The 23,674-nt window shown below is 38.9% G+C and overlaps 1 protein-coding gene across 1 annotated transcript in view; it reads left to right on the top strand.

Annotated features, from left to right (window-relative positions):
- kif5ab (kinesin family member 5A, b) overlaps positions 1-23,674 on the top strand; it is a 61,825-nt gene extending 38,151 nt beyond the window's left edge. Inside the window, exons 18-29 of the mRNA XM_069690945.1 lie at positions 1,083-1,147; positions 2,723-2,832; positions 4,374-4,475; positions 4,983-5,043; positions 5,168-5,239; positions 5,398-5,502; positions 8,179-8,395; positions 10,032-10,287; positions 11,262-11,326; positions 13,810-13,837; positions 15,496-15,578; positions 19,410-23,674. Of these exons, the coding sequence (XP_069547046.1) occupies positions 1,083-1,147; positions 2,723-2,832; positions 4,374-4,475; positions 4,983-5,043; positions 5,168-5,239; positions 5,398-5,502; positions 8,179-8,395; positions 10,032-10,287; positions 11,262-11,326; positions 13,810-13,837; positions 15,496-15,565 (1,151 nt within the window). The 3' untranslated portion in view covers positions 15,566-15,578; positions 19,410-23,674. The remainder of the gene's footprint in view (positions 1-1,082; positions 1,148-2,722; positions 2,833-4,373; positions 4,476-4,982; positions 5,044-5,167; positions 5,240-5,397; positions 5,503-8,178; positions 8,396-10,031; positions 10,288-11,261; positions 11,327-13,809; positions 13,838-15,495; positions 15,579-19,409) is intronic.

The following is a 23,674-nucleotide window of genomic DNA, read 5'->3' as shown; positions in this document are numbered from 1 at the left end:
TTTTTAAGATTACATTGTCCTGATGGGATTAAAATTATAAATCCTTATAAATTCCACAGATCTTTAATACTGTGACATACTTGTGGCCCACTGCACAGTGAAGGTCAATATGACCTTCAATATGACGTGAAAAAAATTGCCCCTCGGGGATTAATAAAGTATATACCTACCTACCTACCTAATATTTAGATTGGTGCAGATAGTGAATCTGGATCATTTGCTGCCTTGAGATGCCAAAGTCAACTATAAGGTCAATGTTTAGACACTTGACAAAATAAATGAGAAGACAACAAATCTGTCACTGCATTTTTGCTCCACCAAGCTGGAACTGTGAGGCACCGGCTTTCTGTTTAAAATAATTCAGTTGGCTTCAGTGGAGAGGTTAAGTCTGTGCCACAGGCATGTCTGTCCTGTCGAAGAGAAAAATAAAAACAAGGGTAAACACTGATGGACAGCTTTGGCTCTCAAACATTTCACAACACCAGCACAAATAGATTAATGGTTAATTTGAAATTTGTGCAAGGTCCAGCTAAGTGCAGATACTCCCAGTACACTAACACAATTCACAAATGAGGCCAAAGCCAATGTAAGTCAATCTTCCTGTGGAGTCCCACAGAAGTGCATTAAATAAACGGTGGATTTAAGGGCAAGTAAATCAGTTTTGGGCCAACTAAACACCTGAGCCGGGTGGTTCCTCGAGTCATTACAAGAGTAGATGGATCCAAAGTGCTGCAGGTCATGTTGATCACACTGCCTGGTGCGAGGTAAAGAGCTTGTTAATTCCATTTTCAGACACCAGGAACAGCAGTGACTCAATGTTGGATCAGCGTGACTTAAAAGATGTTATTTACAAATAGATATTATCACGTGCAAGGCAGGACTTTGATCACGCTGACCTCACTGTCAGCATGATGTGCTGGTACTGCTGTGCTGTCAAAGCCAGGTCACTGTCACGTACATCGACATCACTTACTCTTGTTTATCTGTCTGCCTTTGTCTCCCTCTTCTTTAATCTTTTCTCTCTGTAAATTGGTTTATCTCATTTTCATCCTCCCTGTCATATTCTATTGTTTGTGTTTCAGAGAGCATATCACAGGTGGCCAGAGGACATAATGAAACACCTGTCCAGGGTTCCTGTGACATACAGGTAACCATGACTACAGTGAGAGCAACTTAATGTAATGACCTTTTTATCAGCTGACAGCAGATTTGCATGTCATGTGTGTGTTTGTCAGTGACTGCATTCATGTATCTGTATGCAGACTTTGCTTGAATTTAAGAGTGAAAATGTTTAAAGAACTGCAACTAACAGTGAGATTAATCAATTTAAGGAATAGTTTGACATTTTTGGAAATATGCTTATTTACTTTTTTTAATGGTTGTAAAATGTGAAGATCAATGCCACTTTCATGTCTGTACGATAAATATGAAGCTGCAGCCAGCAGCTAGTAAGCTTAGCTTCGCATTAAGACTGAACAGCCTGACTGTGACTGAAAGGTTGGTTGAACATGTCAATTTACTGCACCAGGGATCATCACTGAGGGGATGTTAGCTAGTGGCCACAAAGGACAGTGGGATGTCTGGGATCATCACTTGATGTACACTGGCACAAAAAGCATTTTTCTCATACACAATCTGGGTTGTAAGTTTTCCATATGTCAATTAGCATAATGTAAATTTACATACCTAGAAGGACACTCAAAGACCACAGACCTCCTCCAAGGTCAATAGTCCACTCAACCACTATATATGTCTGAATAGAAATTTCCAAAACTATTAAAATTATGTCAAAATTTGGTTGTGCCTATTTGAAGCCTCACATCTCAGCTTTGCATTTATTTATTATTATAATTGTGGTAATGGTTCATTGCTCCAGTTTTACTTCTCCCTTATGAAACCACTGAGTGCTTCATAACAACGGCTTGCTGTATTAAGTTTGAGCAAGTACATATGCATCCCAGAGAATTACTGATAACCCAGAATGTGGATGTTGATACAGACTAGATACAGACTCTTGTATTTCACTATTCAACTTAATTACTATCTCCTTGATTTTATTGTGGCACTTAGTAGGCTAAATGCCCAACATTACCATGTTAATTAAAGTGAAAAAACTATTTGTGGATCCGCCCAGTGCTTTGTTTATGTCTAAATTAAATGGGTTCTTTCTTGGCCCAGGCTACACCCTTCCATCAAGTTTCATGAAAATCATACTGGTAGTTTTTCTGTGAGCCTTTACTGATGAGATTCAGAGATTATACAATCGTGAAAGATCAAATTCCCCAATCAGTTTTCAGTTGAGAAACACTCCTCTACAGCTGACAGTATTTATTGCTTTTATTATATGCTTGTATTTATGGACGTGTGTATGGAAGAGTATTTTTGCATGTCAGGGTGTGCTTATTCGTGAAATGCTCCAGTTTCATTTGCCAAGTCAAACAGATTTCTCAGTGGCAGTGTATGACACAATTTAGTGTGTGTGTGTGTGTGTGTGTGTGTGTGTGTGTGTGTGTGTGTGTGTGTGTGTGTGTGTGTGTCTGTGTCTGTGTGTGTAAATTCAATCCCTGTGTGGGCTTGCACATGCTCACATGTGCATTGGTTTGTGTAATTTCCTCCTTGTTATTTAGTCATTTTGTTTTCCTTTTGTTCCCACCTCACAGTAGTCTCTCTCTCTGAATGTACTCTGTATGTCTCTCTCCCCCTCTTGTTACCGATACCGCAGAGGGTTCTGGAGCAGCAGATGGAGTCACACCGTGAAGCACACCGCAAACAGCTTGGCTGCCTTCGAGACGAGATCAATGGGAAGCAGAAGATCATTGATGACTTAACTGAGTCAGTGCTTTATTGTAATTCTTCACTTAGTTTGATACAAAATCTGCCTTTCTAAATAAATACTTCATTTTAAGGATTCTTAACTTGCACAGGAGTAAAAAAAAAATTATGTTTGGAGTATTTAAAATTGGATATTGATATACATTGTCTAAAAACCAAAAGAAAATCATGAAAACTTCATATTTACCTCTGTTTTTGAGACTGGACTATGCGGCACATACATTGCAGGTCTAGCATGTTTCCAGAGGCAGGCTACTTCCCAAACACAGCTGTGGGCTCAAATCTGAAATTCAATTCTACCCTCATAAGTGGTGTGGAAATCAAATTGGGGATGCGTGGCCTCAGTAGCTGAATTCTCAAAAAAAGTCCAAGCCCCGTTGTAGCTGCCAGAGAGGAGTAGGTGTGGGTGGTTTACATGTTGAAGAAAATACAGTGTGGGAAGACTTAAGAGCCGAGCCGCTGCTAAAATTGGTTTGGCCTCAGTGAAAAGCTGTTCCTTCAGGTGCCTCGTTTTGATGATGAACTGCACCAAGCGTGACCTTTTGGGAGGAGACCACTGGGCAGACCCTCTGGAGAGACTGAAGCAGATTTCCCAGCTGGCCTGCGAGTGTCTGTTAACACCCAAGGAGCAGCTGTAGAGAATTTTTGAATGAAAAGACGTTTAGGGCTGCTCTGCTTATCCTGCTTGCACAGCCTGATCTGGATAAGCAGCTTGAAAATGGATGGATGGATGGATGGAGGTCAGTGAGGTTGAACGCATGTGAAATAGTAGCAGTGTGGTCCTTGAGGTCCTAGACAGAATTGGAAAAGTGGGGATACATAAAATGTTCCCCCCAGATACAAGGATCAGAAACGGAGGAAATTCCAAGAAATTTTGCAAAATTTGTGTACTTGTAGTGATTCGTACATGTGCGCTAATTGGCAATTGCCCTATAATTTTGAAAACTATGGTGTGTCTGCACTCTAACATGAACCTTCCAAACTTTAGCTTTGACCTAATTACACACTTGGGCAACTGAAGTACCGGCGGTCTACTAAAATGCCTGTCTAGCTAGTATAGCTCTGATGGGAATTTAGGGCAAAAATAAATCCTAGCCCTGCATGCAGAAATGGTGCTTCTTCATCATTTTCACACCACTGAGCCTCAGACTCAGGACAGACAATTTTTGTTCTCATGCGACAGTACAGTGGTAGTCAGGTGACTCTAAAGCTACAAAAAAACTCATAATTAAACTTCTTCTCTGATGTCTTCTAATATTTCTTGTGAAATGGGTGAATAACAAATTTACATATTGTAACATTCAAATGTGGGGCTTCACATTACAGTTACAGATATTACGCTTAGGCCGAAGTTAAATAGAAGTGAACTGACTTCGATTACCAGCTTGTATTACAGATTTGCATTCCCTTTATTTGTATTCCGCCAAAACTCTAGCTTTTTTTTTTTTTTTTTTATACTGCTACTTGCTAAAATTCATATATATATATTTTTTAATGTAAATGAATCCTCGTGTGACTCAGTTTTCACCTTATTTTTTTAGTTGTAATCAGAAGCAGCAGCTGGAGTTGGAGCAACTGCACAGTGACTTCGAACGCCTCAGAAGCCAGGAGCATCACAAGAGCCGGCAGCTGGAGGAACTGACGTGAGTTGCTCCTCGGCGGTGCTGGCCAGCTTTCAAACACTTCACCATATGGAGGCCTGGGGGCGAGCTGCCTCTTTAGATTCACGTCTTCCATTTCTCTCTGTCATTTGTTTTCTTTTTGTCTATTTGTTTTCCTGTCGCTCTGGTGCTCTGACTGTCATTCTTTCAATATGGGACTCTCACTGTAGAATAATACAGTCATACAGATTGTGGTTAAAATGAGCTGTTTTTAACCCTTTCTTTGCCTGTTTCTATCATGGTTTCTTTGCATTTCCATTATCCAGTTTTGGAATAAGGTAGCAGCTGGCTGCTAATAGGCCTCTTTCTGCACTGACCTTTGCAACATATTGCATCAGAAGGCAGATGGGTAACAGCCCACGAGTAGGGCAGCCGGTGCATGCTGCCTTTGTTCTCTGTTCATGAATTATTCTGACTAGACTGTCGTAATCATTTGGGTAAAGAGAAGTTCAATTTGAACTTTCTATCGATCTCTCTGTGTATCTATAGATTTCTCCATGAACGACACGAGCAGTCTAAGCAGGACCTCAAAGGGCTGGAAGAGACTGTTGTAAGTCATTATTTGCCTTCATGAATTAATTTGGCTCCCGCAGAAGCCAACGATCTACTAAATACTTTCTAACCACTTCAACTGCACTATTTCCCTCCCTCTGTTTCTCTCTTTTATACTGTAGGCTCGGGAGCTCTACTCCCTGCACAACCTCCGCAAGCTTTTTGTTCAAGACCTCACGATTCGAGTCAGAAAAGTAAGCCAAACATAAACTTCATAACACCCTTAAAGACTACAATTCACCACAAATAAACATGTGACTCAGCCTAGACTGAATGCAGCTACATTTTTCCATAACAGTGTTTATTTTTTTTTTCAAACACTATGTTAAAAGATCTCTTTTTCTATTGACAGAGCGCTGGGATGGTGCCTGATGATACTGGAGGATATATCACCCAGAAACAAAAGATTTCCTTTCTTGAAAACAACCTGGACCAGCTCACAAAAGTTCACAAGCAGGTAACAACAAGCAGCAAATATAAAAAAGATTATAGAGCTAGAGACAGGAAACATTATACCTGTCGTCCTCTTCTTTATAAATTAAGACAAATGATCAGGTTTCCTTTGACTCGGAAGGACAATGTGCCGTCTTAGCTTAATACAATATAAGGGGAAGACAAAAAGACAGTCAAATTAAAATACAGAGCGGTGTGCACTGTTTGTCATCGCTCTCCTATGCGCAAGAGTAATGCTAGCACCATCAATCTTCCTACTATAGCAACTTCACATGAAAGTCTCCTTGAAAACAGAGCAGCAGAAGGTGTTAAACTGTGCTGTCATTAGGGAAAGGAAGCCACATAGTATAAAACAGTAACTCAGATCTGACAAACACAAATAAATTCATCTTCATGCAGGTGCAAACCAACACTCTCTGTCTTTCTCCTCTCTCAAGCGTGCACACAAACTTTGAAAAGCAACCTTGTGCTCAGAAAGATTACACAAACACAAACACACTCTTCACATCTTTCTTTAATATCCCTAAATGGATGACAGCGGTGGACTAAGTGTTGATGTGCTAAACGCTCTGCAAACTGGCACATTCGCAGGCTGGCAGATCGGTAAGAGCTGCACTGCAGCAGTCTGTCAGGCAGAAAACCAATCCTAAAGTGGCTGCTGGGAGACTCCAGCCCGTCCACCACCTGCTGATACTGTGGGAATGGAAGACTAAAGTCATGGTCATAAATCAGAAAAACTCCCAGTGGAAAGTGATAAGGCTCTCAAAGACAGGCAGTGGACAGTGCACCGGGGCTAGGAGTGTCTCTGCCTCTGCACAGATATAATCATGTCTGTCTGTCCATCTATCCATCCACACACAACAGTCATGATTCCTCTTTTCACATCACTTACCTCTGTGGGAATCTTGCCTCCATTTTTATGATTCCACCCCAAACAATAAACCAGTGCTGCAAAACCTCAGGTGGATATACAGTTTTGCGTGGTTGTGAAACCCTCAGGTCTTATGCTCAGTATCTCTGCAGGGTATGAATTAGTTTGCATGATCACGTAGCAGCATACTCTCTGTGTTTAAGGTGCTAAGTCATTATCACTCACAGGAAACAGGCAAAGTGCAGGAACTTAAAATCAATAAATCTCCACAGTGATTTTGCTTCATAGATATAAACATAAACAAGTCCATTACGTAAAAACAATCATGCTGTACTTTACATCATGTGCCACAGGATTATTTATTTTTTTAATATTATACATGAACATATTGAAGGTAAAGATTACTTCTCAATAAATCAGACTATTCTGTGTTTGGTAAAACAACTTAACATTTATACGAGGTGTTTTTTTTTTTAATCAAATCATGAGAAAAAAATAGAGTAATCACTGCATTTGTTCAGTTTAGTCTTTATTGTTCGAGAGGATGAGTACCAATCATAGATACTTACAAGCAAGACAACATTTTAGGATTTTACACTCATAAAGGTGCTTTGTTACATTGTGTCCATCATGTTGAATGATTGATGCATGTCCTTTATTGTAGGAACCACAGTTTATTTTAAGGTTTATCTACCTTTGTTAAGCCAAGACAAGTTTTGTGAATTGCAGTAGCTAATTAAAAGACTTTATGTTCACACTGTGCAGTGATGTTGGAGAAGTAAACACTTTATGGATAATTATCTTTACCTGCAGACACTGGTGTGGTCATACAAACACAAGGAGCTTTATACAGTTGATTTAATTGGTTTTCTACATTGCTTGGTCAACCATAACAGTGTGCTGAAGCTGATGACACAAAATTATCATCTGTTGTGTCTTTATTGAACAAACTCATTAAAAATTTCCCCTCGGGGATTAATAAAGTAACTACCTAACCTAGACACACTTGGCACTGGTTGAAAAAGTAACCCTTGGATTTAATAACTGGTTGAACTTCCTTTGGCAGCAATAATCTCAAACAAGCCTTCCCTGTAGCTGCTGATCAGACTTGCACAATGTTTAGCAGGAAGTTTGCACCATTTGTTCTCACAGGACTATTTCAACTCAGCCATGTTATTAGGATGCCAGGTGTGAACAGCTCTCTTGATCATTCATTGTGTTAAGTCTGAACTGGCTGGTGGACAGCAATGCCAACATGATCATGCACAGAACCTTGATTAATTTGGGAATTCATTTTACCCTCGTGTCTAGGCCCAGATTGTGTTTGTTCATAATTATAAATTAGATGACCATATTTTCAGACAAATTCATTTTTTATTGGAAACCAATTGTAAAGGTTAGCATATTTTTCTTTCCACTATGTGTGGCTGCCTGGCAGTCTGCTCCTGTATTTACTGCTGTTTTGAGGTGAACAAGCCTTCAATTAGAGGCAGTTCTTTAGGTTTCCTCAACACAAAAGGCAGCACAGGGTATCTTTTCCTTAGACAATTTTCAGGTTGCACTTGATGTTCCCTTGTTCCAACTCACTGCACTGCACTGCACTGCCTTAACTTAACTTAAAAGTTCAAACCAAAAGGTTATGTGGTCACTTACAGCCAGTACAGTTTATACTCTGTATTGTACCCTTTGCAACAAAGAAGTATCTTTCATGTTGTAGAAGAGAAGGATCCTTTTCCAGTTGAAGTGTTTGAACAATGTATAAAACATTTTTTGTCACATGTTGCACATCTGTTCTTGTGTCTTACACAGCTGGTACGTGACAATGCAGATCTTCGCTGTGAGCTTCCAAAACTGGAGAAACGTCTTCGTTCTACAGCTGAGCGAGTTAAGGCGCTGGAGGGTGCCCTGAAGGAGGCGAAGGAAGGAGCCATGAAGGACCGCCGCCGCTACCAGCAGGAGGTGGAGCGAATCAAAGATGTGATGAGGGCATGCAAACCCTTCCGCCGGGCCCATGCTGCACAGATCGGTAACACTTACACCTTCCGCTCTTTTATAGATTAGCAGACACAGTTACACATTACACATTACAATACATTACATTGCTGCATGTGTCATTGCTTAAGAAGCTATGTAATTAGATAAAATGGTATTAACGCAGCAGTATTTCCTAATATGTACGTAGGGAGTGGCATCCAACCATTATAATGTGATCAGTAGGTATTAATATGCATTAATCCAGTGTTACTACTGGGCCGCTGTTTAGGGCATTCATTGCTTTTTTTAAAAAAAAATTATACTTGCTGCAATTCTGCATGCAATCAATTCACATGCACAGTTCTTTTCATGTCTGCAAGTCCTTGCATTTAATTTTATACACACATATCAGTTTTTTCTCATTTACTTGAGTTAATTTTTCTTGCTGTCACCGCAGTAAAATACTTTGCAGCACAGCTAAAAAAGCTCTGACTCGTGTATCAATATTAAAGAAATTCATCATGTTAGTTTCTCTTTCCTTGTTCCTTATCCAAGGCAGTACATCAAAATTTGGTCACTTCATTTTATTTCAACTAATTTTAACTTCAAATCACCAACTAGTAAAGTTTCATCTTCTCTGCAGCCAAAACACACTTCATACACACCCTAATTTTAACAAAGTATAGTTCTTTAAATTGAGGAATTTTATAGTGACAATAAGGACAATTTATAATAACGACAAACATCCGTCCAAAATCAATGTCTAAAATCGGTATTAATTAGGCTGCTGTGGAAACTAATGTAGAAATAAAATTTAAAAATATAAGTCATGTCCACTACTTTAACATGTAGTCATGTCCCTCATATCTGATATTCCCCCTTCTATTGCACCATGAGAAAAGTTATTCAGTGTGGTAAAACTATCCCTTTCATGTCTCTGGGGTGATTTCCTCACAGGAAAAATCTATTGTATGCTGTACCCCCTCTCCCCTGTTGCCTGTCATCCTCCCCTCCCTTAACCAGTTCACCATACTTTTACACGCTGCATGAGCAAGCTGCTTCCCTTCTCTGATGGAGTTTTCAGTGCAAATCTTGTTCCATATTCAGGAGGTGTGAGTACCTGAAACTCACCGTTGTGGAACGCATGGACATGCTTAAGAAGTAACGGCTCAAGGTTTCTCCCTGTAAACTAAGTTCAACAACAGGGTGTGGTACATTTAAATAAAGAGAATAGAGTAAATTTATCCTTGAAAGGATATAACAGTTGGGTGGAATATTTTGCTTGTGTGGATTTATACAATAGGCACGCTCTTTTGAAAGCAATATGAATCATTAGTGAAGCAGCTTAATCCATTTTGATCACAAGCTCACTTCATCACTGGTTCAACTGAAAATAATTAGACTAAAGAAATGTGAAATATCCTGCTGCGATGAGAAAATGAGCTATTGATTTAAGTTACTGTTTTCAGAATAATGATTTTCAATTGAGGATTATGCCAAAGAAAAAATAACTGTGATGCTGTGTTGTATATTAATATATTCTCAGTATTCCAGACACATTCAAAGTATTGTAATATTCTGCACTACAGACTGTAAAGCACCATCTCTCGGGGCCAAATAGATGTCGTCTTTGTATTTTTTGGATGAACGGATCAATTAATACGTCAATCCTCTGTTATCGCTTATAGCCAAGCCTGTGCGTGCCGGCCACTACCAAGCCTGCTCTCCCACCAACCCCTTCTTCATCCGAGGCTACAGCAAGCAACCAATCGCCTTCTGCAATGCCGTTTTCCACAACAGCAACAACCAACCAGCAGCTGCTTCTGCCTCTCCTCCGTCACCGGATAGTGAGCCCAGGTTACACGAGGCCAACTCCAACCAGAACAGTCCCGCCAAACACTCGCAAAACAACGACGCACACGACAACGATGTTCAGCACAACATGTGAGTAAAGCCCAGCTACACCTGGTGGAGTTTAGGGCGGGTTTGCGGTTCTTATAACCACATTTCCCCTTCTTGACCTTGAAAATATCGCTTTCAAACACATCTCACAAATTCATTTTAGACATACAATAGTAGTTTGATGAAATTATCTTAACTAAAGGTCAACTTACCATCTTTTTCCAGTGCTTTCAACAACATCTGACTCTCTTACACATGGAAATACCTTTAACTGCAGGTCCACTTACTACCTATGTCTGTGCTCTCAACCAGATCATGATGATGGACATATCATCTACACAACATAATCTTAACTAAAAGTCCACTTACAAACTTTCTGTGGGCCTTTCAATTCCCTTCCTCGGTCTTAAAGATAATTTGACTAAATAATCTTAACTAAAGGTCTTAACTTTACTCTCTTTTTCCATAGCTTTAAACCAGATCTCATTTTCTTAAGTAGGGAAAAACTAGTTTGACAAAATTTGTTTAACTCAACATCCCCCTTACTTGCTTTTTCTGAAGCCTTCAACCACTTTCTTGAACCTCAATGTAGTGATTTGACAAATCTAATCTAAACTCAAGGTTTTTTCTGGAGCCTTCAAGCACACATGACAACCTTTCACTGATGATGACACAGTTGGAAACTCAGGAATAAGTAACTGCAAGTAAGTCATAAGTGGACCTTGAGTTATGATTATTTTGTCAAACTACTGTTTCCAGAGTCAAGACTGAACTCTCTCCTGAAAGTTAGATCATTTGCAGGTACAGTGGTAGTAGATGAGACTGTGTTCCAATTTATGCAAAGCTGCAACAGTCAAATATTTTAAAATTAAGATTGTGTGATGGACGGATTAAAAAGTTTAGTCTCCAAGTGCAGTTTTATTTTGTTAAATTCAAAAGCCAAAATAAACTAAAAGCTTTTGAAACAGAATTTCTACAGCTGCACTAACATAAGCTTTTGTTTCTGCTGTTTATAGGCTTCCAGCTGAACCAGCAAGCAAAGCAGACAGCAACACTTCAGAGATGCTTGATTCAGAAAATGGTGAGCCCCGTTCCGATAAAGCCTGCTGAAATTATAAGAAATATTATGATTGCACTAGGAGGGGAAAAATACACTAATTGTTATGACCATTTTATTTTGTGATTGCCATTATCCAATGATATCAGCTAGTTTGACAGAGTGCTGGCTGTTAAACCAATTTACAGTGGTTGCCCTGCTGCTATCATAAAAACTCCTTCCTTCTTGCTTTCATCTTCATGTAAAGGGCTTGCAGTCAGTAGATTTAACTGTCAATCTGAGCCACTGGCCGGTGAGGTGGAAGCTTTCAATATAGGTCAACCGAATTTGCATAAAGTATCATGAATGAACAGGTTACAGACTCGTGTTTTTAAAATTCAGCGAGAAAAAGTTCAATCAATTGTGTGTGTGTGTGTGTGTGTGTGTGTGTGTGTGTGTGTGTGTGTGTGTGTGTGTGTGTGTGTGTGTGTGTGTGTGTGTGTGTGTGTGTGTGTGTGTGTGTGTGTGTGTGTGTGTGTGTGTGTGTGCCCATCGCTGACAGACTCTGCAGGAGACAGATTATGCTTGCAGTGTCATTACTCAGATAGAGACAGATAGCTGACAGACAGGCTGGATTCCCACCTCTGCCGCTGACCCAGTGATGACAGTTGTTGAGTTGTGTAACAACACCACACCTCTTTGATTCTCCAGGAATATTAATAAAAGTCATAAACAAGGTCAGAGACAATATATCAATCTGCTGTGACAATATTTTCCTTTGAATAAATATAAGATATTACTGCTGTTGTCCAGCTAACTCCTTAAAGGATTTAATCAGGCTTCATTTAGTTTTTGCTTCCCATGATGTTGTTTATTCAAGAAGATTCTGGGGGAAACATGATTTTAGTCCTCTGTTTTTGTCTCTTAAAGTACTCAGTATACTGGCAGCTGTTCAGATGCTGTGATATTTGCAAAAGTTTGTGATGCTTTCACTAAATTACTTTGTATTCAGTTTGATTTAATTACTACTTTTCCCCAAATTGGGCGCATAGCATTTTGGAATCAAAGCATTTGTACACTAATTTATTCTGAAGTTAAACTCCTGCAGCCAAATTTCCTTCTTGTTCACTCTGGTACTCGGTGTCATGAATTTCAATAAGAGCTTATGTGAAAGTGTACAACTCCAAGCCAAATAGCTCTGCAAGGCCTGAACCCCAAATTCCTCACTTCAGTCTGTACTTTTAGCTGGTTATGTGAAACCTTGACAGTTAAGATGGTCTGGACAGGATGAGATTTTTATTAGCTGTCACAATATTTTTTCTACTTGGGGATTAAATTGAACAGCCCTTTAATCCAGTCGAGCATGAGGTCCCATGATAGCAGCCAACTCATCACATTGCACACAAATTAAATGAACTTGCTTCCATGCATAACAATTAATAACTTCTCATTGACTTGCTGGTGATTGAGCGACAACTGCAACTCCTTGTTATGTCTGGTTGTCAGTATGTTGTCACACAGAAAGCCAAGGGAGTATTTTGTGAAACGAGTCTCTGTCAGTGTAGTTCAGGGGGACAGCAGGCTTTTAAGAATTGTAGTAATATAGTAGCTGGCAGGACTTGGAGAACTTTTGACCTGATACAAAGCACTTTGAAAATTAATTCAGTTCATCATCAACTATGATAGAGCCAGGTCCTATTTTCCATCCAAGTGCTGTTCTGCTGCACTGTAGGTCCACCAGTAATGACAGCTGTTAAGAGGCTAGTACTTTTAATGTAAGGGCACTGCCTACATGCAAGCTTTTAAAACTCATGACCCTGTTAGTGACTGTTATTATTAGCTGTACTAGAAGTAATAGTGGTAGCTGTGAGACTGTCTTTGTCAGAAAAATGGCAGCTGTTGTAATTTTTTCCAGCAGTTTGACATGACCAAAGTTCAAATTTTTCTGACAAATAATGTCCTCTTAAGAATAACAACAACACTGGTCATTTGTTGTTGTTCTCGTGTGAAATGATCTATGTATATATGCAGTGGAAAATGTTACATTGCAATAAAACCTCTCAGGAGGAGCAGGTGGTTACAAAAGGCACAAAGACTCCAACCAAGTCAACATTGGTTTATTTTAACTAACACTGCATTAAATTACTAACTTTAATGAAGGAGTTGTACTTTTTAAACATTTTACTGCAGCTCAGTGACAACAATCCTCCGTTGCCATGAAGCTTCAGTTGCCTAAACCTGAACAAAGTTCTGCTGCTGTATCTTTGCCTTCCTGATGAGGTTGCCATGTCAGTATAATGCTCACAAAATGTTTTTTTTAGTCTTTAAGTTGTGAGGTATTGTTGTCTAATACACATTATGCAGCTGCTTGATCCAAAGTCATTTCTCTTCCATGGCTTTGGGCTGTTCCAATTAAACCTATACTGTATGTGTCTGTTACAAACCCACTTCTTTCCCTTTAATTTATACACCACCAACCCTATCACTGTGCACCTGCCTGCCTCCTTATGCACTCTTTCTGTCCACAGGAAACACCACAGATATCAATGACAACAGGTAAGACCAGTACACCCTTTGTGATTACTGCAAAACACCTGCTGCTGCCTGTCGCTGTCTTAATGCAGGCTTTGGTGTTGTGTAAGCGTGTGTAGTTTTTTTTTTTTTTTTTGAAAACCAATACAGATTTTGGCCGCAGTGTTAACTACAGTTTGGTTTCAACTGGAGTCTGTCAAATAATGTCAAATCTATAAGTAAATAATTTAGTACATCTAGGTCCTGATTTACTAAGATCTCGAATAAAGTACTAAATTGCGTGTTTATTCCAAAGGTTTGCACATTTATTTTGCACCCGTTTTGCAGGTAATTTACGAAAAGTAATTGCGTCTTTGATATCAGGTGCAAATCGCTCTATTTAAATGAGGTATTTGCGTGTGTTAAAGGGACGACCGCAAAAGGAAATCTGATCCCATTGAAATGAATAAATAGCCTATAAATATAACAAGAACAAAACGCTATATAGGAGAATATCTGCGCGGAAGTCAATGCCGTGGGGATAACAAAAAGATCAATATATAAAATTATAAGAAGACGACAAGATATTAGGCAAAAAATACAAAAAACGGCATATAATAAAACGTCTGCAAAAAAAAGATCCTCTAACAAACACTGTGCAGCAGGTCCAGCTCTTTCTTTGATGAGCTGGTGAATTAGTTTCATTCAGTCCCTCGCGAGTGCTCGGGAACCTTATGAAGCCTATAACCTACCTGTGAATTGTGTGGGAGATTGCATTCAGGACACCTGAAAAACAGGACTGGGTGGGATATTCCCGCAGCGATACACTGAAATGACCCAGAGGCAAGAAAATGCTGAGACGTAAGATGCTTTTTAATTGCTGGTAGCCTATTTCGTGGCTCCTTCTTCTAGTTGGCTGTCAATCATCATTCAGTTCATTCAATAACTAAAAAATTGAATTGCTGGAAAGACGAGATGTCTGAATGTTTTTTCCTCTGGCATCTCAGAAATATTTCCACAAGTGTATTACGTTCTCTCGGTATTCTGTGGTTTCCCTATGTCTCCTTCTTACCACAATAAGAGCAGCCTTCTCTCCAGATATGCAGACCTGATTAATACGTTCCTTTCAGTCGTGCACATGCAATCATTTATCCTATTTCTACTTTAAGGTATAGTAAATGTCATTGCGGTTGCTAAATTGATCTATTTGCATTTCCCCTCCCAGTGTTTTGCACCTTCAAGTAGAAACGCCCAATATTACATATACACTCTAAATTGCACATTTGAAAGAAGCAATCCTCACTGCACGTCGTCAGGAAATCAGCTTGGACATTTTTTTGCGTGTGGTTTGAAGTTTGCACGTGATTTTATACACGCAAACCTTTAGTAAATCAGGCCCTTAGTGTGTTTGGTAAGAGTTATGGGCAAAGCACACTTTGAAGAATTGCACTGCCACGTTCACCTTGCATGCTCGTGTACCACTTGTGTTTTAAGACCAAAGACTCTATCATCATAATTTGCCTCCCTCACTGCTGTGTCTCTCTGCTCCATTGCTGCCCCCTTGTTGCTGCCATTGCTACTACTACTACTACTACTACTAATACTACTACTGCTACTGCTGCTGCTGCTGTGGTTGCTGCTGCAACGGCCTGTGATTCTGGTGTGATGGTTAGCATGTGTCTGAATGTGAATTCTGTGTCCAGAACTGATGTCTGTGACAATCAGGACCCATCCAAACTCTACAGCCTGCAGCCGGAGGCCTCAGCCAGCTAATAGTCCTGAGCAGGTAAGAGCACCGAACAATGGAGAAACTCCTCAGTTTAGCTGCATGAATCACAGATCAAGGAGTCATTAAACCAATGTCATTTTACTGATGCCTCACAAGAGATGTGCGAGAAGTTTTTAAATTATTTTATTAATAAGGTAAAGGAAATAAGACAACAAATTACCCCCCAACCTGTGTTTTACATGCCAGTAGGGACATTCAAAGCTATTTTAGTAATTTTGAACCTGTATCGCTGTCCTTCTTATCCCAAATCATATCTCGCATGAAATCAACCACATGCAGCCTTGATTTTATTCCCACTAAATTTCTCAGAGGTTATTGGCACTGTAGGGCCCAGTATTTTATTGACTATAAATAGCTCCTTAGCAAATGGCAGCTACCCATCGATTTTTAAACATGCTATAGTCCAACCTCTTTTAAAGAAACCCAAGCTTGATCCTTCTGTTTTCTCCAATTTTAGGCCAATTTCTAAACTTCTATTTTTATCAAAGGTTTTAGAAAAAGTGGTTTCAACACAACTCTTAGCTTTTATGAATTATAACAACATCTTTGAGAAATTTCAGTCTGGTTTTAGAGCACTACATAGCACAGAAACGGCCCTCCTCAAGGTTACGAATGACCTCCTTTTAGCAGCAGACAGGGGGGAGAGTGCAGTTTTAATTCTTTTAGATCTAAGTGCAGCTTTTGACACCATAAATCACACCATTTTAATCGATTGCCTCAAAACGTGGGTTGGCATCAAGGACGCTGCACTTAGCTGGTTTTATTCTTACCTTTTAGAAAGAACCTACTCGGTCACCATAGGTATTTAATCGTCTTCCACAACACACATTACCTGTGGCGTATCACAAGGTTCAATTTTAGGTTCAATTTTATTTTCTATCTACATGCTTTCACTTGGCCAAATCCTCCAACGACACAATGTATATTTTCATTGCTATGCAAATGACACAGATATACCTTCTGCTGAGACCTGGTGACCCAAAGAGCCTGGATGCTGTCTTAGATTGTCTCTCTGACATTAACTGTTGGATGGCTCAAAACTTTCTTCAGCTCAACAACTCAAAATCAGAAGTCATATTGTTCAATTCCCCAAACAATAACACCAGTCTCATTAAGAGTCAACTTGGTCCCCTGTCTGCTTATTTAAAACCTGTTGCCAGAAACGTGAGAGTAATGTTTGACTCTCAGTTAAACTTTGAAACACAGATCAAAAAAAATGGTCCAGTCCTGCTTCCTTCAATTAAGAACCATCTCCAGAATCAAACCCATACTGTCCCACTGATCTGGAAAAAGTAATTCATGCACTCATTTTCTTTCGACTCGATTACTGCAACTCCCTCCTTTCTGGCATAAACCAAAAATCTATCTCCCGCCTCCAACCAGTCCAGAATGCAGCAGCTCGGCTTCTTACTGGTTTTAACAGACGACATCACATTACTCCAGTTCTGGCCTCTCTCCACTGGCTCCCGGTTGGTTTTAGAATTGATTTTAACATTTTGTTGATCACTTTTAAGGCCCGCCTGGGTCTGGCGCCGAGCTAGTTTATTGAAATGTTAGCCCCATATGAGCCAACTTGCAGCCTTAGATCCTCCGGTGGAGTCCTTCTGGCCGTTCCAAAGTCGAGGCTTAAATCAAAGGGTGACCGTGCTTTTGCCATTAGGGCCCCTCGACTTTGGAACGACCTACCTGAGGAGATAAGGCTTGCAGAATCATTGACTTCTTTTAAAACACTTCTTAAAACGCATTTTTATGGAATTGCTTTTAAGTGATGTTGTCCTTTTATGCAGTTCTTTTGTTTCCCCGTTTTTGTTTGTTTATTTTATTCATTTATTTATTTGCTTGTGTTCTATTCCATTTGCTCATTTTGGTTATTTGTTTGGTTTTGTTGTATTCATTACCTTCATGGTCTTTTTTGCCTCCTGTTTTCTTAAGTATTTACCGGTATTGACGTTATGTATGATTATGCTTTGCTTCTCTGTAGAGCACTTTGTAAACTCTGTTTTTAAAGGTGCTATATAAATAAAGTTATTATTATTATCATATTATAGAGTATATTTGAAGAATCGTATTCTACTATAGTTTGTGAAAAACGGATAAATTATCTGAAAACTAGGACAAATAACTATTCTGAAGCTGTAGCAGCGTCTCCTCATCATAATCAAGTCTAATTGTGGTGGACCTCTCGATGTAAGAGTTTAAAAATGTCTATCTCATACTGTGCAGCAGGGACTTAAACATTTCTTTAAATTAAAATGACAGTACATCTTATTTTATATACGTTCATTTTCCGAAAAAAATTGCTTTATAAGTCAATTTGAGTCCGTGCAAATAGAAATCTTAAGAACAATAGAACCATTTCACTTAAGTGATTTACAAGTACTGATTACACTCAAATGATGTCAATGTCAAATCTCACACAACTGAAACTTAAAAATTGCAGATACATTTGGAAGGCCTACAGCACTCTTTTGTATCAATGAATTAGTCAGAAGTACTGCATGTTATTGGTGTTGATTAATAAAAAGTGTCAACATTTAAGGAGAGATCAAATTTCCTAATACTGCAAAATGTATCTTGCATGTTAAAACAGGCTTTTGTGCGCTAAATTAAACAGTGCAGCTGCTTATCAAACATGATCTGAAGGCTACATTTATTTATTGAACAGATGCTCTTCTCTTGCTTTTGCAATAATATGTATCTGTGGCATAGTGAAATAGTATTAGAATTGATGTGTTGGTAGCGGAGGACACCCTGTCTTATGAAACAGCACTATGCCTTTAGAGGCTATGTGATCTCAGCTGTCTGGTGCTGTCTGAGAGTTTGCAGCTGTAACACTGCCAGCGTGAAACAACCGATTTTCTTTCTGGGTCTTCCCACACTTAAAATGGTGACATGCGCCATGTGTACTGCGAGAAATTTTGCACAAAAATACAACAAACAACATCTGTCCAGGACCAGCACTTTGCTGTTTTTTTTGTTTGTTTGTAAACTACATCTAAATCCCAAACAATTTTTTGCAAAAATATTGCTGTAGGAAAGACCCAAATAAAAAATGGGAATTAAACTCTGAGCTATCTCTGCTTCTGGGTTTTAACTTCATCCCACTACTTGGGCTCTCACAGGGTTTCATTTATTTGCCTCTTTTGTGTACTAAAATTCAAATTCATATTTACCGCCACTTGTTACATTGCTTCAGAACAAATTACAGACTTCATTTGTAAAGATATAGTGCTTTAATTAATTAAATTTAAACTGTTATCATTTCCTACTTTAGATAAAACTACCACTGTTTTATATGCTGACAATATGCCATGATTCAACCTGCAGGCTGAGGACTGCATCAGAGATGTTATATGGAGAAGTTTTAGAGCTATTTAAACTTGCATAAAGTTTCCTGCTGAGTAAATATACATTTTGCACAGATCTGGTGAATTTTTCATAGCGTGAAGTCTAAATTTGGCCCTCGAGTGCTCTGTGCCATTCTGAAACACAACTACCTCCCGGTGAAGATAGAAACATAAAACAACTCGAGACATGTTCCTTCTGGCAATTTTAGCATGACTCACTGGCTGCTGTCTCTTCTTTACTGCCATCTTTTCCTCTCGCTGTTTCTCTCAAATGTATCTGACTGACGCTTTCACTCTCTTTTTTTTCCTCTCTCTGTGTGTGTGTGTGTGTGTGTGTGTGTGTGTGTGTGTGTGTGTGTGTGTGTGTGTGTGTGTGTGTGTGTGTGTGTGTGTGTGTGTGTGTGTGTGTGTGTGTCTCTCTCTCACTCTCTCTCCCTGTGTGTGTGTGGGTGTGTGTGTCTCTCACTCTCTCTCCCTCCAGGAAAACGTTTCATCTGAGGCCTCCTCTGTAAATCTGCATGCAGCTGATCACTGTCCTCTTACACTCCCCTTCTTCTCTCATCCTCACCTGTAAAGAGACCTCCGGTGTCTCTTTTCCGCGCCCTTCTTGCTCTTCTTCAATCCCTTTTCCTTTCTGTACGTGTGGGGGTGTATGTGCAAAACAGTTTGGCAAGCACTGCATCTCAAACACCTGAGCAGGCAGCCTACACCCTTCTTGCTGCTGCACCCCCTCCCCCATGCCTTGAAATACAAAGGGACCACCAATAGAAAGGTGGGGAAGAGAAGATGCAGTGTGATATGTTACAACTAGGGTGTGCTGTTTGTCTCTGTGAGGGACACGGTGGACATCAAATCAGTGCATTCAACAGTAAGCTGATCATACGTCTTGAGCATTAATAAACATGTAATAAACACAAAAATACAGACATCTGAAAACACAAAGTTAAAATGTGTTAAACAACATGAAAACAGTATGAAACTCACTCACTTTGCAAATATTTATACTTTTGCATGTTGATTTTGTGACGTTGGTCTTCAGCATTTTTATGAAAATACACAAGAGGGAGAAAGCTTGAGGCAACATCATCCTGAAATGTTTAAGTCCCAACATCTAGAAAAGATGCTGTGAGAGTTAATGTAAATGGGGAAAAGAAAAGGAAGACATTAGTTTGAAGATAAATGTGACGTGTGTGATGTTGTCAACAAATTCCATCAAAAGACGGAAACAACAATGCGATAGGCTGTGTCTCAGCAGTCTTTGACTTCCTTAGCCTGTCTCTGTCTCTGTTAAAAACAGGCCATGGGTATATTTGTTTCATTTTTTTTTAAAAAAGGCTTAGTAATTTCCTAAATCAGCTGGAGACAGTTACTCATAGCAGAGTAAGAGTAATTGCCAGGGGCTATTATTAACTATGTATTTATACACATATGGTGCTGCAGTGAGCATTTACAGCAGCTGGATGGTGTATGTGGTATTGACTTATAATAATCTGCAATGAAATGAGGCGATTGCAATTAAGAAAAATGTCATCAAGAAAACCGTCTGTGTCACTCATGTATTTTTTTTTTTAATAGTTTTGCACAAAAGATAGCTCTATCACGCTTGAAAATGCCAAAATTCCATGTTAGTAGGATGAATTGTTCATTGTTGGTTTGGTCTTTTAATGGAATTTGTTAAAAAAAAATACACACTGGAAAAAAAACGGAATATCACCAAACGTTAAAGTAGGTTTTGAAACAACCAAAATTAGTATTGCTAATTTGTGAAGAAAAAAATTCTCCATCCCCAAAATATCAGCCTAATTACGTCACGAGTTTTTAGAAACGGTTTCAGTTGTCATAGTAACAAAATAGTTCATAATGTTTTGTAGGCTACTGTTGCCACTTGGACCAAAACTAAAATACACATACACATATCTGTAGTAGTTGAAACTCGGCCAAGACCTTAAGACCCAAGATTTTTGTATTTTGGCACCCTCAGAGAATATTTTTTAAATAACTAGAATCCATATTAGTGTTTTCACTTGTTAGGTCAAGAGGAAGAGTAATCCAAAAAACCCTCTGCCCTCTAGCAAATTTTAGATCAGATCTTTGAATCTTGTAACGTTCTTGATCTCGATGCTTTGGCTCATTCAGGTAGTGGCACTAACTCACGAGGCACAAGAAGGAACCGTAGTGCTAAATGACGAAGGTGGTTAGAGAATTGTTTAAAATAAAATACTCGGCTGCCAGCCAGAGCACGTCTGACTTTTGATACACATCTCTTAAAAAAGCATCTTCATCTTAATAAGTAAAGACGAAAAAACATTAAGGTCGATTGTTTTATAAAGACCTCATTGTGTAGTTGTAAAGAGACTTTTCAGCTGTAAATTATCCCTAAAAAACTGCCTGTCAGGGATCGTATGTGAAATATTCAGTCATGTCATGTCACCCAAGAGCATGGCAAGAGTGGAAAAAAAATTGTGTAGCAACTATTTTTATACTGATAGTTTTAGTTAGAAATAAATATATATTATTTATTATTTGCTCTACTTTAAGTGTTATTTATTCGCTATTTAGTCATTTGTTGTTGAATGTGAAGCATTTTGTTTTGATGTATAAACATATTTTTTTGATATCTATTTCGTTCACTAAAATGATAAAGAGTTCAGATTTCCACTGTCTTTTCATTAAATGAAAATGTAGACACGTGTGTAGCTTCCGCTTCAAACCGACTTTCTTTTGGAGATGAGCCTCCTCAGAGTGAAACCAAAGCCCTGATTGTAGTTTATCATTTAGAGAGGATCTTGCTCTGTCGTAGCCTGTACCGTAGAAGCTGTTGGAGACATGAACCGAGGGTTACTGCAGGTTATCAGGAGCTGACACAGTCTTGTCTTATCCTGCTGACACACACACAGACAGACAGATATAGCATCTCGACAGCCAGTGAGGTGTTTGACCTTTGACCCCAAAGTACAGATGAATTATGAATCCTGTATTACTTGGGTGCAGTCTGAGTTATCTGAGCAGATAAGTTGATTGACTTGCAGTCTACTGACACACTGATGGTCAGTCGTTTCATGCACGCTCTTCATGCTCTCTCTGTTGACCTCCTGATCAGACAGTCAGGATGAGAGAGAGTCAGCGGAGGGGCTGTACTGTTTGTGTGTGTACTCGGAGGAGGGTGGGGGGGACAGAAACTGTCTCTAATTAGCAGAGTCTCTTGCTCTTTTGACATTCTGTGATCCTTTCAGCAAAAACGACCAGTAACATTTTGTGTAACAGACTGCGAATTACAATGTAAATAATATTAACTTATGTTGCACTGACCGATGAATTACTTGCGAGAAGAAAAACAGGGAACATATTTGTGATTAGGAGGCACCAAGAAATAAGTAACCTTTTTTTTTTTTTTTTAACTACCCTGAACATATAAAGTGATTCGATTATGACGTACACAGAAACAAACTTTATTCTGAAACTACATATAAGATATGATACCTACACTTTAATTGTGCACAGACTTTTTTGTATCTTGTGTAATAAAACCCAGTAGGGTTTGTTTCTCATAGAAAATGTATGTATTTCACTCTTTCATTGTTTTTATGACGATATAACTAAAATATAAAAGTTGTCTAGGTTATTGTGCCTACTTATCGTTCATCTATCCCAGCTGACATTAGATGAGAGGCGGAGTACACCCTGACAGGTCACCTGTCAATAGCAGGGCTAACACAGAGACATTCACACTCACATTCACACCTACGGCCAATTTCACTAATTAACCGAACATGTATGCCTTTTGATGGTGGAAAGAGACCGTGGCACTCAGAGAGAACCTACACAAGCAACTGGAGAACATTTAAACTCCATACAGTCTTGTATCATAATTTTAAAGACATACACGTGGTATCTTACAACATGCATGCACATTTCAAACTTACACACGGTCTTAAGACTTAACTCCCCAGCAAACTATAATTTGCGATACATTAATAATAATAAGTTCTTAAATAGATTCTACAATGTAATTTCCAAAACGACAATTACTTGTAAGCAAATCGAAATATTAGAATAAATGATACTATAACTAATTGCATTGCTTTGTTGTTTTTTGTTTTTTTTCCTGTTTTCCCTCCTAAACACAAAGGTGTTACTTGTTACAGACTCTCTCTTCTCAGTACAGAACGGACATTTATCAAAAATGTAAGCAGCCCTTTATCTAATTATTTTCTTAATGCTGTCCTTATTTGTTCCTCTTCACCCTTTATGCTGACTATCGAATACTGCAGTTGTTCAGTTTGACAAGACAGTCATTGAACTTGAAGTTGAGTGTGTTACGTAACCTGTGCAAACCATGAGTTGAATGTGAATGGCCTTTGTCTGTTAACCTGCTGTCAAATAATGTAAACCGATATTCTCCTGACGTGCACTATGACTGCATACTGAGCTGTAAATGTTTGAATGACTGAGTTTCTTTCTTATTGTTCTGTTTGTCTAACAGTAATTGTTACCAATCAGAAAATATTCTGGCAAGAAAAAAACAAGTCATACTAAACATGCAGAAATAGAACAACAGGAATGGTAGAGTGGTTAAAAAAAAGACAGATGCAATATGTGTGTGTTTGTTTGTACAGTTGTGCGTCAGTTGGTTTGTTTATAGTGTGTGATATAGTGCATGGAGTACTTTCTTCTGTAGCTGCTGAGAAACAGCGCTGTTATCTCATAAAAACTCATTTCAATAAATATGACCCTGTGTACACAGCA

Source organism: Brachyistius frenatus, unplaced genomic scaffold, assembly GCF_029030835.1.
Source record: "Brachyistius frenatus isolate BFR_SWC_R1_liver_20210118 unplaced genomic scaffold, ASM2903083v1 Contig_10, whole genome shotgun sequence".
Classification (NCBI taxonomy): domain Eukaryota; kingdom Metazoa; phylum Chordata; class Actinopteri; family Embiotocidae; genus Brachyistius; species Brachyistius frenatus.
Note: the sequence above shows the minus strand (reverse complement) of the source record. Positions and strands in the feature narration are given on the sequence as shown.